Source organism: Amblyomma americanum, chromosome 1 (genome assembly GCF_052857255.1).
Source record: "Amblyomma americanum isolate KBUSLIRL-KWMA chromosome 1, ASM5285725v1, whole genome shotgun sequence".
Taxonomy (NCBI): Eukaryota; Metazoa; Arthropoda; class Arachnida; order Ixodida; family Ixodidae; genus Amblyomma; species Amblyomma americanum.
Window position 1 is genome coordinate 78254786 of NC_135497.1, and position 20531 is coordinate 78275316.

At 51.4% G+C, this 20531-nt stretch overlaps 1 protein-coding gene across 1 annotated transcript in view; it reads right to left on the reverse strand.

Moving 5' to 3' along the window:
• LOC144113091 (kalirin-like) overlaps nt 1–20531 on the reverse strand; it is a gene marked incomplete in the record, with an annotated part of 253434 nt that overhangs the window by 156471 nt on the left and 76432 nt on the right. Inside the window, 1 exon segment of the mRNA XM_077646013.1 lies at nt 50–243. Coding sequence (XP_077502139.1) covers nt 50–243 — 194 coding nt within the window.

The following is a 20531-nucleotide window of genomic DNA, read 5'->3' on the forward strand; positions in this document are numbered from 1 at the left end:
CCGCAATCAAGCGACACCGGTAAGCGCAGAGGCGTCGTCACAGGCTCACCGGAAGGTGCCGCGCCGCTTGTTGCCCGGCGAGGGTAGCGGCGGCACGGGTGGCCCTCCGCCGCCGGGGCTCAGGTCGGCCGGCAGCAGCTCCTGGCGCCGGCCGCCGTCGCGCGCAGGGACGTGCCACTCGGTGAACGCCGCCGGCTCACCCTGGCTGCTGCTCGGGGTCTGGTCGTCCGGGTCCGTGCCGCCCTGCGCCCAGCGGGGAAGACAACGCTGACTGCCACGGCAACCGCCTGCCCCATAGCCCGCCTGTCCCGACCAGATGAAGCCAGCAACAGTGCAGCTACCCGGCCATTTGAGCTCCGGCGAGAGACGCGAAACGACGTAAACGAGCAGGCCTAAAGGACGACATGCAATACAGCGTTTTTTTTCTTCTTCTTCCCCTTCCGTCAACTCCAGCAATTTGGCTTCATTGTCACCGTTCGAGAACATCAACAACCGCCACAGTGTTTCGTGAGGGTTTCGCCACCCCTCGGAGGCATTATGAGGTGAAAAAACTACAGCATGTGTAGTAGTATCAGTGCACCTCTCAAGCGCACGGTGTACGCGAGGCGCCTTGGCGAGTATTAAATTAATTTCACGACACAACCAACTACGGACCGCAAAAAAAACAATACTAATTAGCAGGAGCGGCCGCACGAAGCTCCGCACCAAAAGACGTAGTTCCGCGCTTGAACCTCCACTATGAGCCGCAACCGGCACATATGGTGAACTGCGACCACCTCTCTCCCGTTTCGTTCACGCCCTTGTTTTGTTTTTTTTTTCCTCCCAAGTGGGAGCTTCGTTTGTTTCAATCAAAATTCTAGCACGTGGCAATCATGAAACACAGTGTCAGGGCATATAGTGAATTGAGGCGGAAGCGCTTAACGCAAAGGGGTTTGCGCGCCTTCAAAGCATGGAGAGCGTTCGGGTTATGCACAACAGCTTGGAGGAAGTACAGAGGACACTGAGTAATGCCGGTAAAAAGAGGAAATATTATTACAAAGTGAACAAACACACGCGCACAACGCGAAATGCAAGGCAAAAAAAAAATAATTATACGAGGCAATATACAAGGTCAGAATGACTACATTAGCTCAAAGCCCTTTACGCAGAAACCAGGAAGCACACTACAAGTGCATAGAATGTGCAACAAAAGGAGGCAGAACGCGACTGAAAAAAAAAGAACCAAAGCAAACAGCAGAATACAAAGCTAAATGGATCACGTGTACGCGAAAACTAGAACAGCTATAACAGAAAACGACAAAAAAAAAGGGGGGGGGGTATCGAGGTAAGACGCCAATTCGAATAACGTTTACGCAGCTCACCTCGGAGTGTTTTTCGTGACTGGAAAAGGATGCGATAATTGCGGAAAGACAATTGCAAAGCACGATGGCATGCGGAAGTGTGGATGAAATTAACGCTTCAGTTCTGCCGTGGATGCGCTTGACGCTTATTACGTAAGGAGCGCGAAGAACGTGAGGGGCCTCGGCAGGTAGCGGAGACTGCAGTCTGCGATCTTTTAAGACGGCCATAAAAGAGCGCTGGAACAACGAGTTCCTAATGACTCGAGAGACTACGCTCGGATGGAGAAAAATGAAGCGAGCGGCCGCATTCCGAACGGAGTCGAGCTCACCGATCAACTGATAAGCGGCCCATACTGATTGATATCAGCCACTTTTCGCGCGTTATTAGATGAGTTCCGCTAGTACGGGAAAAGGCGTACACTTAGAACCTAAATTCTTTGGCACAAACGTCCTAAATATACTGAATAAAAAAAGAGGCACCAGTGCGTTAATTAACGGGAACAAACTTATCACACTGCACGCGGGCCCTTTCGATCGAGCTCGAGACGATCGTCATCGAACTCAACGCATATCCGGCGCTGCCACACGGCTAAACCTGGGGTGCCTCGACGGCGAAACCTACCCTGCTCGACCCCAATCCGGTTCCCAAAGCGCCGTTGAGGGCCGCTACCCTCGCGTTCAGGAAACAATGTAATACAATACAAAAATGAAATAAGCAGAAAAGTATTTGATAAAAGCTGCGAAATTTTAAAATAACTTTTTAATTTATCCGGTGCGGCTTGATTTCCAGAGTTGTGTCCACCGCGTCAACGCTGTCTGCCTACCCGCGCGAACCCATGTGCATGGGCCAGTGATAAGCTGTTTGGCGCGCGTTTTTGATGGGACCTCCTGTAGCTTCGTCACAGCCACGGGATTTTTAATCAGAAGTGTTTTTGTTTACTCGCACTTTCTGACAAACGCATTTGTTTTCCAATATTTATGTAACCAAGTGGGCACGCAGCGCCACCTGTTATCTAGCAGACCAACTCTCCGATCGGGATCGAGGGGGAACCTGTAGCAGCCTTGCGAGCGCACAATTTAAACCGGGATCGGGCTCGATGGGGATTAGAAGCGTCCACTGTGACAACAGTATTAGAGGGATATAGCAGACCGTTAGCATGATTACGTTACCGTTTACACTGTGACAACAGTATTAGAGGGATATAGCAGACCGTTAGCATGATTACGTTACCGTTTACCGCGTTACCGGACGCCCGACTTTCCGGTAAGCGCCGTAAAACGCCAGAAAACGTTTTAGCATAGCGACTCTTCGAACCAAGTTACTGTAAGGCGAAAAAGAATGATGGTGATGGCAGAAGCCCCAGCATTTATTGTAAAGCTAAATACGCACCCATTGCAAGCATTTCTACGCAGTGAGAAGTTGCATGCACATTAACAATATTTCTCTCTTCATACAAAAGACGTACATACTACTTATGTGTATACTATGCCACGTGCCAAATATTGCACAACGCGCAGTGCGACTAGCAGCGGCCTTGCGAAGTTGCACTGCGTGATTGCTGACACTTGAAGGTGGTTCTACTAGCTACTTAGGCGCAGGTCAATGACGCCCCTTCCTGTCCCCCCCGGTGTACCCCTATGTCCCTAACCGACAGCGTCACCCTATTCTATAAGTCCTAATTGTCTGTTGCGCATGCGCGAGCGCGCTGAGACGGCGGCCAAATGGGAGGGGGGCTTCCGGATTTAAAAAAAAATGTGACGTAACGGCCTCTATGCTAAGCCGGCTGGGCTGATGCCATGCTTACGAATGGCGGCGCACCGGTTCGTAGCAAGATATTCCGCAGTGCTGTGTTCGTGCGGCCTTTCTCTGCTAATTTCATCAGTGAATGAAACTCTCGCTAAACTTTCAAAACACCATCCCGAACTACCCTTTCAATTACTGCAATAAATATTTTTAAAAAAAACTCCAGTCGCAACTGAGCTCAAATATTTCAGGGGCTATTTTATGTCTTTCTTGGCCTCGATTCCCTGACTGAACGCGGCGGCTTTATCTTTCCCAGTGCTGCAAATAACTTGTGCCATGAAGTATAGTTAGGCTTAATAGCTCGAAAATCCACAAATTATCTGATAAGTATGGGCAAATTGTCATTTATAACGTGATGTTTGAGTGAGAATATGCGGATTTAAAGCGAGATGTCGCGCCGAATAATGCGGCGGCGATGCTGTATTTGGTCCGAAGCAGGCGAGCAGCACCATGTCTGGCAGCTCGCCCCTCGCGAGCTAACGCTAGCTAAAAGAGATCCATTAAAGTACTCGCACCCTATGACCGCGTACGAGCAGATGTCAGATAACGTAGACACGCCAATGGAGTTTTCTAAGCGGACAAACATGGCACCCCATTTTAAGATATATATGCTTCTGGAAACAGAAGCGCATCCATTATAAATGGCGGGTTCTTAAGTCATTTAACAGTCATAATGAACTAATTCACGCGCTTTAATTTGAAATGCCGCCCATACCAATTCCATTACCTCTTCTGCAACATAATCTCATATGCCGCCGCAGTGGCTCAGTGGTTATGGTGCTCGGCTGCTGACCCGAAAGACACGGGTTCGATGCCGGCCGCGGCAGTCGCATTTCGATGCAGACTAAATGCTAGAGGTGCGTGTACTGTGCATAGTCAGTGCACGTTAAAAAAAACCCAGGTGGTTAAAATTATCCCGAGCCTTCCACTACGGCGTCCCTCAGAGCCAGAGTCGCTTTGGGACGTTAAACAACCCCCGTAAAAAAAAAAAAATCTCATACAACTATTTCAAAGCTCTCATTCTTACGCGTTGTTAGTTCAGCGAAAACAGGATCATAAAATCGGCTTGAAGGAAAACCAGAAAAATTTCGCACCGCACAAATTATGCTTACCATTAAAATCCCGACTCCTTCATGCAGCGAGCGGTGAACATTCAGCAGCTCTGGCTAGCCAGATTCGCCGCCTGGCCACAAGATATATATGGTAAACTATAGCGTCTCTTCAAATTAGCCAAGTGCACGCATCGGTTTCGAAACAGGCCCATAAACGCCGAGGTCGCATTGTGTTGTACGCCCAGATAGGATCACATTCCTCTGAGATCATGCGACCCCCCCCCCCCCCCCCCTTTTCTTGTCGGTCGCGCAGCGCAGGCTGTATGCTCTGATATCGCTTGCAGTACCACGTGCAGCGGAGTACAGTTTCATAACTCGCTCTTGCAACAAATCACACAGCAGAAGCTCGTAGCTCGTGACATACAGCCGCAGTTGCTCACATAATGCATACGTGAGAAAATGCACTCATCAGGCGTTGTACCAAATGAATACAACTAATGGGGCTATAGGGCGCACGCGGAAACAGCGGCACACCCATATCAGAGGCTATGCCGGGCATCGTCCAGAAGAGCGCTGAGGGCTGGCCTTCTAAATACTGCACATTTAATTAGCACTCTCGGGCGACGAACGCCCCCGGAGCAAACGTGCGAGTAGGCTTATCGGTCAATGAGAAACGTTGTACGCGTAAGCAAGACGTTTCGATCGACAGATGACAGCAACGATAACCCATCTCGTTAAGGCTCAACATGCATGCTAGCTTGATCGAGTTAAATTTAGAAATGTGGGCCCAAATACGTTTAGGCAAGTACGCCATTCTTGCCAATCACGCATGGTTTCGAAAATAATCACATAGAAATTCGTGTCCGCAAGTGCAAAAAAAAAAAAAAAACTAGAGGTGGAGTCTATGAATGAAGTTCTATGAATAAACTGTTTCACTTTGGCTCGACATCCAAACAGCGCGGTGAGCTATTAGAGAAGGGGTGAAATAGGAGAAAATGAGGAAGAAGGGAAAGAAGTGCAAGAGCTATAGGTGCGTGCTCTGACGCGCGGCACGACACTTAAAAGTGCTTCCCATCTCGTCAACGCACAGATACAAGTAACGCTTCCGAAACTCATTACATGAGTGGGTGTCTGCGACCCGCACCCGCGTCCTTTTCTATGCAACGCAGCGCATAGCGCGGCTCAGCTCAAAACATGGGTCACACGTACGCAACCCGTCCTCAGTGGTTCGTGGCGCGGCCACAGGGTGGCGTCGGTTTCGTGAACATAGCTAATGATCCCACGTCAAACTTAGGCTAGACCTTCGACGGGATCCCAACTGTAAGCTGCAGTGCTTCCCGTCTGAGGGGAACAACGAAACGAAGAGATGAAAAACAAGAACCTTTCTTCTGCCGCTTGCAGCGGCCGGCGAAACGTGAAACACGCCCCCCTGAGATTATCCTCGCACGCGGCGAACAAACTGACTACACACGATGAGGGAGTAAATATAGAAAGGCATTGCATCACAACACAAAGCGATACGTGTTCTGCAATCACTCCTCAATATTGCGATTGCGTGCACAGACCTCAGAAGGATTTCTTAAATATTTTTGCGGGCAGACTAGCTGGGCTCGAATTGCGCATACCTGAATGAGCAGAGATGAAAAATGAGGAGCAAATGTTTGCAGTAGTTTTCACGAAATTTCTGCGTGAAACGTCACAACACTTACGTGAAAACGTTATTTCTAGGGAAGCATGAAATTAACGTTAATTCGGCCACAATGATGACGCGTTATGCAACAGCCCAGTTGCACCACGAAGAGGTGCTCTAGGAGAAATACGACCTAATGCGTATTCGATGGGGGAATTTCTTCCTCTGCATCCCGCGATTTGGCCCGTTACAATTTTGGACCCTAATACGTTTCCTTCTTTGCAGCGCAGGAAAACGCCATATCTCCTAATAATAAACTTGAAGACGAAACAACGGTAGCGTTGTGACTGCCGAAGCCGCCTACGCATACTTCGCAGGGAAGTTCTTCGCTAGCGACAACGCAGATACAATTATAGCACCAACGTCGTCGCTAGTATTTACTCAGTGAGAACTGATGGCAGTCATACGGGCTGACGAAGAGGCCTGCTTGGGGCGCTTCCGCCAAAAATCCGATTGCTAACCATAGCACTGATCGATTAATGGACGCTTTCGCACAGCCCTGTGAGGTACGGCGTATATAGACGACCCCGTTCACTTTGACCCCTTGGAGTGCAGAGAAGTCCCGGCACCCGAGCGTTTTTGTACAAGTGCGGCCTCCGCAGTCAGGATAGAAACCGCCTAACTAGCGCTCAGCACTACTAAACACGCTCGCATTCTGTCCAAGCAATATCAGATTCATTTGGAAGCGTGCAGTTCTCCCGCCTCCCTCTCCGTCTCTGACGCAGGCCGAAATTCGAATTACAGAAGGCGCCTGAAACGGATTAGTGGAGTACCTTCCTTCGCGTGTCGTTCCCCGCCAGCTGCCGATGGGTAATGATCGCGGAAAGGCGCGGAACCCTCCAGCAGGGAGCGCGAGGACGCTGTCTACACCGGCACGCGGTGGCATCGCCTGTTTCGCGCTGCGGACGTTGAGCGCCACGGAAGTCAAACCAAAGGGGCCAGCAGTGCGAGGCTGACGGACAGACCGCGACGTGCAGCGTTCGGCTGCTCAGCCCAAGGTCGAGTCCCGGCCACGGCGACAGCAGCGTGCCGTTCGATGTCGGCAACCCCGCGTGATCGAACTTAATTCCGCGCCTTTGTCCGTTTCATTTGGGTCCCTTACCTCACAGCGCGGTTGACGTGTCCAGCGAAATAATTAAAGACGTTTTTTTTCTTTTTGCGTTTGCGCGGATTGCGCAAGTCGCCACAGCAAGCGTGAAACATTAACGCGTGGTTGGTCAAGTCTAGTACGAGGGCGAGGAAGGCGAACGCACTCAACTACGAACATGCATCGCTCAGAGAGCCTCGATCCGCGCGAGAGCCCACGTGTATGCATAGACGTCTATGCATGACTCTGCATGCAGAGTCATAGCGCGACGCTGGTGCAATTTCTGCAGACCCTCTCGGAGCCTCTGCGGGCCGTCTTCAGGGGACATTGTTGACATCCAGCGAAACGAGAACTGCTCTGGAGTTTTGTTTAGTCGCACCTCACCGCCCAGACTCCATCGTCCGTAACGCAACTCGCAGCTGCACTATAGTGCCTCGAGGGGTGTGAAGTATTCACAGCTGTGTGCACACAATGCCTCGCAACACGCTGCTGTTCGATCGACGAGACCGGCGTCAGAAAAACAAAAAAAAAAAAACGCCAGAACACCTGCAAGGCCGCTGCTACGCAAACCCCGCGTTCCCATTTAGCAGAGCTACCTGTGTGACTCGGGAAGGAAATCGAGGAACACAGCGGGTCAAGTGAGTTATAAGCGCTTCCGGCATGGACAGCGTGAGCTCGAGGTAAAAAAAAAAAAAACCCAATGAGCGGGAACACGGCGCCCCATGATTTCGCGTAGCAGTCAGCGCTTTCTAACGGCAAGCCGCCCCAAAACATACAACATAAAGCATACAAAACATATAAACATAAAACAGGTATACAAGCACCCCAAAACATACGACTCGGTGAGACGATTTGCTGCCCGCCTCCTGCCGCTGCTAACAGAATCAAGTTTTTTTTTTTTTTTCTGGCCAGATGGAAAATCGTACTCTGTCGATTGTGCTTTGTTATCCAGCTGCGAGCCGCACAATATATGTAGGCTGGTCCTCTCTAAAGCGGCACGCAAAAGAGCTTTGCACACGTCCTTGACGTAAAATGGCGCAGGCTGGCGAAGAGTTGTTTTGTTTGTTGTAATGCTCACCGCGCCCCTGAAGTATTTTTTTAAAGGCAGCTACGTTTAATGCCTCGCGGCTGCACATGAAGAGAGAGAGACGGCGCAGTGAAGGTATCGGGATTAATTTCGACCCCCTATAGCTGCAGGCACTGCACAGCACACGGCCGATTTCGCATTCCGTCCGCCGCGGCCTTGAGCTCAAGTAGGCACGGGCGGCGCGTCAAATATTTCGAACAAATAGCAGAGACAGCAGGCGAGCAGCAAATCTTTGTCCCTTTTTAGGTCGCCTATATCTGCTCCTACTCTGCGCACTTTCCACCGACGGCCTCTATTTTATTAAGAGTTTTCACGAAATCGACGCCAGGCTGCGGCGGCGCCGAGAACTAGACTACGGAATCACGTTGTTTGCTGCGTTGCCCGAGTGGTTTCCTGGCACATTCAGGCGCAGTTGGCACGGTTTTGCTGATAACACAGATATCCCGTGAGCGCCGTTACAAGGATATTTGCATGCTAACGAGCCGCTAAGCGCCACTGTGCGCGTTTTCCGGCGCCAGCAATACAGAGATGGCACGGGAAGCCCAAGTTTCCATGTTGTAGCGTAATGCTTGCAGCAGCGTGACAGCGCAGTCTTTATCAGGCGTCCGAGCCTATAGATCAACCCCGTGTTTACGAACACAGGGGGCGCTCGCGGACGCCGGAGGCGGCCGTGGGTATATCGTCAGCGCCGCCGTCCGCTACGGTGCGCGTCGTTCGCTTATCGTGCCCTTTGAGGAATGCTTTTCACGAAAGAACTGCCCGGGCCGTCTAGTTTCAACGACTGTATTATGGAGAGAATGTAGCGCGCGATGTCGGGTTCCACGAGAAGCCCGCGGGCTTCCGGGAAACTGATAGAGCGCTCGTTGGCGGTATGTCCGGTTTCACAACACACACTTATCGTGGCATTTGAAAAAAAAAGACAGCTTCGAAATGACGCGCGTGCTCGGTGAAGCTCTTCTTCAAAGCGCTCTCCGACTGTAACCGAGCGGCCGTCTCCACGACTACGCTGTGAAACGAGAAAGAAAAAAATGTCGGCAAGGTTTCTTTGCATGTGTTCCTATTGTTCATCTTCAAAAACTGCCGGAATAAACGACGACGAAATGAAAGAGGACAGACACATACACACGAAGCGCATTGTGTGTGTGTCCTTCCTTTTGTCCTCGATTATTCGGGCAGTTTTTGAAGATGAATCACGTCAACTAGCCCGCCAGAAAAACACTCCTCTTTAAATGGGTAGCTCTCCCGCCAGTACGCGCGCGCATCGCGGGGTTAAAAAAAAAATACATCGCCTTTGAAACGACGCATTTCGCGCTTTAAAAATCTATTCCAGGATGCACTCGGGTTTTCTTCACAAAGCAGCGACATCATACGTGCATTGTGAAGTCGTAAACCAGTTTTGTTTACATGCATTCCTACGGGGCGCAATCTCAGCTTTTACGCCCAGCGGCAACCAAAGAGCCGCCGCATTTGGCTTCCCTCACAGATCGGTGTTGGTTTGCCTTTGCCTAGACTCTTTGCTAAGGGACATCGCTGAGCACACGCGACTAACGGACATATTTCAAGCGCGAAGAGTTTTGCCCCATGCACTCGATGTCACTGAAATCAGAGGTGCACATGACAAGAATGGAATCGGAACAAAAAAAAAAAAAAAGAAAACCGGCAAGAAGGTATGTTAATCCTACAGCGACAACACGGCCGGCAACACGAACTCGAGTAGGGTTCGTATTCCGAGTTTGTGTCATAATAAAAATCGTCACAATCTACTGCAGCGGCCACACCTGATTGGTCGAAACGCCGGAAACGGACGTCGGTTCGCTGGCGACTGTGAGCGGCGGCAGGATGTCACTGCGTTGCGGTTTACTGCAGCGCTATTGCTCTTTGACGAGAAATGGAACGCGACCAACGAGAGAAAAATTCCGCCACAAGCTTAGTTGCGCACGGGATTACACTGTAAAAGTGTAATGAAAAGCTGTCTTGCTTACGCAGTGGACTTTAATAAACAGAAACAATAGTTCAGATACTCTTTTTAGCACCGAAAAGGCCGGAGGTGTATTTAAAGAAGAATATTGTACGCAACTACGCATGACTTTGCAGTGACAGAAGACGGCCGCTACAGCCGCCGATCGCCGATGGTAAATGAAAGGCAGGTAGCCTGTTCGCACAACACGGCGTTTTAAATTCATCGTAAGGGTAAAAGGAAACGGAGAGGAAAATTTGTGGAATGCACTCACTCGCTGCACAATGCGCGCTCAGTGCCGTGCTGAACCATCAAGGCGCCGTGACGACTTGCCGTCTGTCTGCAACATCGCTGAACGTAAGTTGCTGCTGTGATCGAACGGTTGTGCAGACGGTAATTTACGTTTTTCGTTCCTTTTATACAGGCACTGCAAGAACCGCGAGATGCCGTTGTTAGGTTTTTAATTTTTCTGCCGCAAATAAATAAAAGGGATGAGCTAAAAAAATCTCCTTGCTGTGTTTCCCTTCATATATGCGTTGGGAGACTTCGCAGACGAAGTTTTCATAGGTTCGCCATGGTACGAAGTGCACGCATACCCACACTGACGCCTAAAAACTAACTTGCAAGCTAACTCGCGAGCTCAATGATGCAGAGCCACAGCACCGCGGCTATCGATAACAGTAAGGGACACCAAAAAACCACCTCTGACATGTCAAACGCGTCGGTGTAGCAGCGCGTCGCTGGCGACTGACCATCCGTGCATATGAGCGGTTTCACGCTGCCAGATATTGCGCACGATCATGACGCAGGACGCTTCAACAGCTAATAGAGAGTTCTAGAATAGAAAATGCACGTTTGCGCGCACTAAACGCAATCATTTTGCGGGACATTATGCTTCATGTTACATCATCCAACGTAAGCAGACGAGATAACTCCGGTGATAGTGGCGCCATCCGGTATGAATGAAGAGAATTTCTACAACAAACCATTCCTCGTTAGGCCTAGGAGCTACTGAACCGTCCAACGAAATAAAAATCAGGCCAAATTAACCGTCCACCCAATTTACTATAAGACGAAGCGAAGGTCCCGTGCCCTGTTTATAGCCAGTTCATGAGCCGAGAAACGCAGTAACGTCGACGAGTTCACTTCGAAGCGAGAGGCTACGCTTTGCAGCTCGCCGCTATGTTGGCTGTCCTTGAGCATCTGCGACTAGAGGAGCGTACGCTATGTGTTTGACGTCATCGTCCGGTTTCTCCGGCCCGTTTCGCTGCATCCGAACCACTCCATTCGCTCCCGGCTATTCGACCAATCAGGTGTGGCCGCTGCAGCAGATTATGACGGTTTTTCTTATGACAGACACAAACTCGGAATACGTACCCAATACGTACCCAGTTACGATGCACCTAAGAAACTAAGTTGATGCACCTAAGTTGAAAGCTATGTCACTCAATTCCTAGAGTCATTCCAAGTACAATTTCACCATTTTTGTGCAATGTGAGACGTGCACACAGCTTGCACCTTATAAAGGGTTAAAACGCGGCTGCCGCGGCCGGGACTAATCTAGTGTTGCGTGCGGGTGGAATGCAGGACGCGACTAGAAAGCGCTGATCACGACCAGAGACGCACGCCTGACTCATAGCATTGTTCTGCACCATGGACTGCCCTTTTCAATCCTTCCTTCCCGGCACAGTCCAAAGAAAAACACGAACGCTAGCTGGAAACGAGCTTTTAGTCGGCGATTGTGTCTTTTTTTTCTCAGGGCGCGGTTGAGGAGTCCACCGGCAAAGTGAGCCAGTTACGCGTCCTTCCTTTCCTCAAATTCAGCGGTGGGTCTAGACTGCGAATAAGGCTAAACTGGGAACAATCTGTCTAATCTTATTCGCCTTTTAAACGCTCTCATGTTGTAACGAAAGGAAAGGCGAGTAACTGGCTTCTTCACTTTGTAGGTGCACACTTTACCCGCGCAGTGAAACAAAAAAAAATTAATGTGGATTAGCTCAGCTAATCCAGGATATACAAAGCGAAAGATATCGGCGTTCACTGTGTTCATTGGCGTTGACAATGTTCAAGACGGCGATGGCTTTGAGGAAAGGGAGGGCGCATAACTGGCTCTCTGGGTATGCGGACGCCTCATTCGTGCGTTGATACATGTGGCGGTGGTGAGAGCTGCAGTAAATCTACGGGATTTGTGATCATCACTCTTTTTATTCACTTACACCTGACTGCAAAACCAATGTTTTCCATCATTTGTGCAACAACGTGCACGCAGCGCCATCTGGACTTTGGCAGACCAATTCGTCGATAGGGATCGAGTGGGAACGCGTAGCAGCGCTGCTTGCCCAGCGCGCTCGCCCCTTCGCCCTGTGACAACAGTGCTGGCGATTTTCACGACCCAGAGAAGGCACCTCAAGTGATCCAATATGGCGGCGCTACGGAGGACTGCTCCCGCGGGGGGTCAACATATGTGGAATCACGTTCGTTTTAAAATTTCACGACAAACTCGCGCTTGTTTGCCGACAGAAGCAACCTCGTGCGAGTGAGGCAGTCTTCCGTCTCGATGGCTGAAGGAAATAGAAGACAAACAACGAATAAATCGCGTCTTTTTTTGCCTGAACTGAAAACGACCGGTGTGAAGATGCAGCGGCAGGCGGTCGTCGCGCTTTTAGGGACGAATTTAAAACCAATCACACTGACGATGACTAACGTTGTGCAGCGGTGGAATGACAAAACTAGAAGATCAAGAAAGCAAGAACCACCGATTGTCAATTTGCCACGCTGCACCGCACAAAGCAAGCTAGAAAAAAGTTTGGCACATACTGTAGCTGGGGTTTTCAGCGACAAAGTTCCACCCTTCTGCATTTTTTTTGTGCTCATAAATTTGAATTAACCCCGTGCTTTACATTAAATGAGCATGGATTTCTAATTGTATACGTATGCAGGTGGAAAGCCAGACCAATTGGGTCTCCCGTTTCAGCGCACTGTCTCCGCGGAGAAATTAACCGCGGCGCGCTTATGCCCTGCGTTCTGTTCGTATGCAGTCGATGGAAGGCATGTAATGAATGCTAACGCCGCTATGGTACAAGTATTTTCGTTCAATTCTGTGCGATCTTGTCATCCGTCCGTCTGATTCCAGCGACAACGAGTGCATTGGGGCAATCGAAGAGCAAAACTAATCAGAACGACATGGAATTAGAATGACGTCATTAAATCACCCCCACCCCACCCTTTTCAGTGGATTACAAACCACCCGTGTCACCACATACGCACGCCGCAATGAGGGCTGCAGTTACAGAGACAGTCGCAAACTCTTCGCGCTTGAAACGTGCCCGTTAGTCATGTGTGCCATATAGCACTTCGTATTTACAGAGGTCCTCCTAGTTCAGGCAAATGTTTTTTTAGAAATATTAGGTGGGTGCCCGATAAGAACTTTGCTATCGTGATCCTGCGAGCGTTTCAGTGCAGCGTGGAAGCTTCCTGTTTGCATGCTCTCTCTGTATTGCTCGCACCAGAAAAATCAGACAGTGATATCTTTGCGGCTTCTACGTCGTAAAGCCTGGACTCCATGTACGCGAAAACTCACGCGAACGCGAAGGCGACGGCGGCGGCGACGGCTGGCGTTCGCTCTGTCGCTTGTGGGCAACCTCCATGCAAGCGAAGGCGGCAGGCGACGCGAACCCGCGACGTGCGCAGCGGATTCCGTGCTTTGCGCACTCAAGCTTAGAAACACGCCCGTAACCTGTTCTCTCTCTTAAAATTTTGTGAGTGTGCCTCATAGTCAGGGCCAAAGGAATATTTCCTCTACGGCAGCGGTGTAGCGGCAGTGGAGATAGCCAAAGGCGTGTTTGCGGAGACGAAGTCACATCACGGGTTCACGGGGGAGGTGTGCTTTCGTTCGGTGCCTGTGCACTCCGGCTTAGTAAAAACACTCCCATGAACTGTCACCGCAACCTGACTGTAAGTGAGCAAACTATAATATACCACTGAGAATGCGCGCCGCGAGTGTTTCTGCACAGTTGGAGCGCAGCGGCACGGTGGATCGAGCGCCGGTACCCGCGGCTCGACACGCATCTCTCCCTGCAGTACGCCCGCTCGCGTAGCCCGCTCCAAATGCTGTTAGCCCTCCGCACCCAACAAGTAGATTGTTTTAATTATTTAAATCGTGCGGGTCTGCCTCTCAGCTACAAAACCAAATATTTTCTCGACGGTGGCGATGACCAAGACGACGGGCTGGTTTCGTGAGATGTACCCGTGAGAAACCATGTACAAACCGGAAACGGCTTTGGGGGGCTCTGATTGGCCAGTCGCGTGGGGGACTTCCGGGCGACGAGCGAAATTTTCTGTGGGTGCAGATCCGAGCGACACGGCAAGCGACACATGCATTTTGCTTCGCGCGACGGCGTCGCTCGTCGCTTGCCGCCGTCGCCTTCGCGTTCGCGTGAGTTTTCGCGTACATGGAGTCCAGGCTTAAACTTGCAGACATCCATGTAACAGCGTCCCCAAGAAATATTGTTTTTACAGGAAAACAACAACGTCTGAATGTGGCGGCGAACAATTCGGAAAACGGGGCGGACAGTGGGATCCCACGCCGATCCTTCTTAAATCTAGTTCACGGCGCCGCCGCCACGTGGCGCCTATTTCGTGACAATCTAGGGTGCCTCGACGGTCAGCGGAGGCGAGCGGGCATCAAGGCACCCTTATGACAATCGCCAATTTCAGACTAGCCGTGTGCCGGCCGCGCATGCGCAGCAGGCACCCGGATGGTCTGGCATACGTCAACGCCGGTACGTCGCCGCTAAGCTAATACTCTCGAGGACGGCAAAACCTAATGCCCGCAGTTGAGTTTCCCCTTCCGGTGGCGATGAGAGGAAACTACTTGATGATGAAATCGGGGTTTCTTGATGACCCGGTGGTTCTACTCGCAAACATTCACATTACTCAAGGAAAGGAGAAGGTTAACTATTTATTTACAACATAGGTAAAAAAAACGAGAAGAAACAAAGCAAGGAGAAAACTATTTACATGACTAAATCATGGATCAGACGAATTCAGCCCCCGCTCAACCCAGAGCGCTTGGTTTTAAACCCTCTGTCTCCGCCCTTAGCGGGGACAGCAACCAATAAGATAACAAACGACCCATCTCGCCAATCAGTGGTTAGGGAAAGGAAAATAAGGATTTCCGCCAACTAATCACAGACTGGGGAAAGAGTGCTGATTAAACATTTGGGAAAGGAGAGGTTGCAATCAAATAGACAAACAGCACAAACGCGACCACCCTCTCCCACGGCACCCACGGCCCAGCCGTTACCACTTTCCTATCTCTTTCACAGACGCGACAAAACGATCCCTAAAGTGTTTACAGAATACACCGCACGAGACGAACACAGTCGTTACGGGAATAGTGGGTTTCCGGTCACTCGGCTAATACTCAGCCGTATCTCGTGCGCCCCCGAAACCTCGTCAACCCCTTAACAACCACATGTCGACAGCTGTACATGGTTAGCGTTTTTCCCGGCGGGTCATCCCCGTGACGGCGCGGCGTAAACGAGGTCGTCCGCCGCACGAAGGGGAGGCAGGGACGGGACGGGCCCCTTTGTTGGGGACTTCCGACCCCACTGGAGCGGCCTTCCCTGCGGACACACAAATCGCGAGCTCGCTCCAAACCAGAAGTCTATCCTTACCTCGGTATAATTCCTACGGTCCTTTAGGATAATTTAGGGCAATTTACAACTCAGCTTTATTGAATGTTAGGAACGTACAGCGTGCCTCAATGACCCCAAGCAGAGCAATAAACCTACGCCATGCGACTGAAACGGAGGGCACGAGTAAGCTGTACTGGAATGCGTCATGCAAGCTACGATGACAGGAAAAGAAGCGACAAAGACTCAAAATGAGGGTGCTCTGGTGCTCAACTTTCCAGAAGGCCTCTCGGTGAAATGATTTTGTAAGCAACAAAAAACTAGCAGGAGCTAGCTGGTTGTACATTCTTGCCGAATGCGCATTCTTGCTTACACATGAAGCACACTTCGTCTATATGTGTTCTGAGTAGCGCGCAATAAGCAGGAAAATTAGGAGGACACTCAATTGCTCCGCCTAAGGGTATGACGCGACAAAGTTAATGGTTACTTGCTCTTTCTCTCTTAATTAGCACCTCTTTCAATTACACGCACTCATATAGCACAGAACAGTAGGCATACTAGACCATGTGACAAACCACAATTGGCGCACAAGCTCTTTCTGACCATGTCGAACGAACTCAGTGGCCTAGGGATAGCGTATCTGACTCGCAACCAAAGGGTCATGAGTTCAATTGCCAACTGATTACCCGAATTTTCTTCTGCGTAATTCATTTACTTTACATCCTTATATGTCATAATTACATTTCAGTCATGCTACGACCTTGTAGTCACAATTTAGCTGAAGTTTAAGTCGTTTTCATTCCACAGCTCGACATGTGACGTCACAACCATCTCGACAAATCCTGAATTAGTGTGTCACAACGCGAGTGGCTTTTCCTCCGAACGTCCGCTCTATAACGCTGCCGCTTTAATTAAAAAAGAACTGCAGGACTCGCCGTTATAAAATGCCGAGTCTGTCGCAAGGAGGCCTAAGCCCCTTCGCAATACAGAAGTATAGGAGCGTACAACGCGGCCGAACAGAACGTGCGCAGGCACTGGAAGGCACATGAGCAGAGACTGCCGCCGTAACAGGCAGTGTCAGCACAATGCGCCGCCCAATCCGTCTTTGCCAAAGCACGTGCCCGCACCGAAACAGCGGACCACGAAGTGCGTTATGCTAAAACAGCCCATTCAATCACTACGACTATAGGTGACACTGCTACGGCAGCTTCAACTGACTACGCTTGTTTCGCGACCATGCACATGCTTCCACGCAGCAGCGATATGGACGAAATTTCGACAGGCAGAAATGCGCCGCGAACTGTTGGACTCGACGAAAGCTCCAAACTTAAATACGAGTTCTTATTCTCTACCTTTACGCAGACATTGGTTCTCGAGCGACTATTTCGGGATCTGAAAGCCACAGCACTGCGGGAGATGATGAAAGAGTTTCCGCCCCGAGTTTTACGGAGAGAGACGGCGTTACCTTGGGAAAGAGCCAGGAGCACGCGTGCAAGTGAAATGTCGCAGGCGACGAGCCCTCGAGATTTCAGACGCACGCAAAGTGCCCAGCGGGACAGACTGAAGGTGCGCGTGCTACACCACTGCGCCAACGGTCGGCTCTCCAACACAACGCGAACAAGTAGAGTGAATGGAACACGCGGCTCTGTGATCAAAGAAGCGCTCGCGTCCAACACACTATAGCAGACGGATATCCGTGTCAGCGTTCGCAGGGCCGATTTGCGCGCCACCACACCACAACGGCCATGGATTTCAAATGCGCGCCAGCACGATTAGAATCCAGGGCGGAATTCCGTTCACTGCCAAGTATTTTGATGCGACTCGTGGAATGAAGTTGAGCCAGTGCCTCCCCAAAAACATGGTCATTTAGAATTCTGAGAACAAGAGGGGCACGCGACTGAGAAACAGCCGCTTCAAGTGTGGACAATTCTCGAGACGTACACGTCGTGATCGCTCGGATCCGCAGGAGGAGAGGCCGGGACCCGGTGTCAAAATTAGACCCACCTCTCCGTAGGCTGCGCTCGCACAAGGGTGCACCCTTGAAAGCCAAACAAGCGACGCACGACACGGCCACACACGATGACGGCTCCACCGCCGCGGTCGGACTCCCGACGGTGAAATCGACCTCGGAACCATGCGGCCGTGCCACGCGTGCGCTAGGCTCTGCAGGGTCGGCAAGCGGTGCACGTCGCACGCAGTCGATGTCGTGACACGGGGAAACCAAAAGGGGGGGGGGGGGGGGGGGGTGTATGAAGCCGTAAGCGCGCAAAAATAGCCGCTGCCGTGCGGGTAGTACCTTGGAGGGCGGCGCGGTGGCGGCCGGCACGACGCCGGGGCTGTACGAGAAGCTGCGGAACCAGCCGACCCTCTTCATGGCCCGCTCCCGACGGGAGGCGGCGCGACACTAGCGACATGTGTCGGTCCGAGCGTGGGACGGGCACCCGCGGGGCGCTTCACCACCGCTACCTGGCGGGTCCCCGCGGGACACGTGCGAGCACGCGGCCGTCTTCGCCCTTGCGCAACAGGGCGCCCCGCTGGCCCCAAAGCACGCGGGGGGCCCGCACTGGGCAAAGGTCACGACTCGGCAATAACACCGAGGTAGGCATATATATATATATATAAGGCATATATATATGCGCGCGCCGATTCAATGCCCGCGCGCGCACAAAGAGACTCGGGGCACAGTGCCGCGACAGTTCCGACTGGAGAAATTTGCATCGAGATTGAGGCCGCACACTCGAGACGGAGGGAGCCGAAGCGGTGGGCAAAGAAAGCCGGGAGCAAAAAAAAAAAAAAATTACGCGCACCGGTTAGACTGGCGGCGACCAATGGCGGCGCGAAAGGCGGCGGCAGCAGCAGCAGTCTCCCGAAGAGCGGCGGCGCACCTGCCAGCAGACGTGGTGGCCGGCGGAGGAAGGCGTTCCGGATGAACGATCGCTGCTCCCAGCGGCAGCGAGGAAACAGCGAGCGGATATCAAGGCGGCACGAGAAAGCCCGGCCTTCGGGGACGAAACAAAAACAAGCAGCGCGGCTCCGGAAATTTGATACCATCTATAAAATGGGCCCAGCGAAAACAGACAAAACGCGCGCGAGAAAGGCTCGGCCGCGTTGATGCGCCCACGACGACATTCGATCGCGCGGCAGAAGGGTCGGCGGCAATATGAGCCGGGCCGTCATCTTGGCCAACGAGCGGCGGGGGCAACGCAATAACCCCTCCTCCCCCGGTGCAGTCCGTTGCGGGGCCAATCGTTTACTCGAGTGCTCAACTGCGGATTAATGAGCCGGGGAACGCGGCCTGGCGTCAAATTGCATCTCCCCGCCGCACCCAAGGAAATCGACAGTGGCCGCCGCCCACTGCCCGGAAGAATGCCCGCCCTCCGCCGCACAACGCGGCTGCCGGCAACAAAGGACCGACCACGCTAGCGCCCAGACCGCGCCGCTAAGATTAGTCATCTTCGATGCATCACACTATACTTGAACCGGTATACTTCCCAACACCAACGAAGGGGGTGCTCGACGCATCGCGATGCCTTACGCCAGGCGCATGGCATTCAGTGGGCATTCAGTTCCGTATGATTTTTCAAAATTGGCAGCGTCGACATCTTGTGACGCACCGCCAGAGCAAAATGAAACAGCGTGAAGTATCTATAGGACCGTCCGTCAGCAATCAGTGAGGCCAAATAACCCTGCAGGCGGTTTGCCGACGCGCTGCGGAGGCGAGAGCCGAAGGAACTTCCTGCGTCAGATATTTGCAAGCACACGTGATCGCCGACTATGCAGCGGGTCGAATGTGACGTCACGCAGACACCGCACACTGCCGCCGACTGAACTGACCATAAAAAAACGGCTAGCAATTCATTAAGTAACGGCTTTCAGAGTTCAAAAAAGGGTCATTATAGCTCCTACAGGCATCGTTCAAAAAAACAAAAAAAAAAACGCGTCCACACATCTTAAAGGGACACTGAGAACTCTATCAATTTTTTTTTGTTAGCAAAATCTGATAGTTCGGCATTTCATGACTTTGTCGCCGCTTATCCGGGAGCGAAAGATGCATTTATTTCAAAGAAATTTGGATTCGAAAATGAGAACGTTTTTCCCGCCGCTCTGAATCAAACTTAGGGAACTTATGACGTCACGCAACTCTTAGGACGTTACAGAACGGTGTGACGTAAACGCAGACTCCGCGATTTTTGACGGCTAGCGGTGCGGTGCGCAACCTTTTTTTTTTTTTTGCTAGCCTCAGAGATTCGTGGTAATTTGAAGGAAAATTACTCCAAGGTGGCGTCTCTTGTCCTCTGACGTCATCACGCTTGTACTTGCGAGAGTGGCCTGTGGCGACGATACCTGTATTTTGGTTCTTGCTATTTTCTATATTACAAGAGCTTTGTTTTAAGTAAGAGTGGCGTTTTTGTGATCAGGAGCTGCTATTCTATCGATACAAGCCAACCTCAATTTCTCCTCAGTGTCCCTTTAAACGCGCGTAAGCGCACACGCAGACACTGACGCTAGTTTCATGTGAACTTCTCATGTAGCTCGACACATGCAGAAAAATCAAGTGTCAAAAATGCCGGCTACGCTCTGTATAAGTACAGGCCAGCTTTTGACTGCACGCGCGACGCCTACCGATACCGCCTGGTTTGAGGTAGACTACACCTGAGCATGCGCCGCCACACTGATGACACTGCCTTCTGCTTTATCGCCACGCTCCACCGCAGCCGCGATCGCAAACGATCGCCGCTGAAGGCGCTGTAATCTGCAGAACCTAAGCCGAGCTAACACGTCTTGGCGCACCCTGCAGCAAAAATTTTCCGAAACGTGTTATTTCGGCTTTGGTTCCGCGGCCTTCAGCGCTTTCACCAGCGAACGTTTGGGATAGCG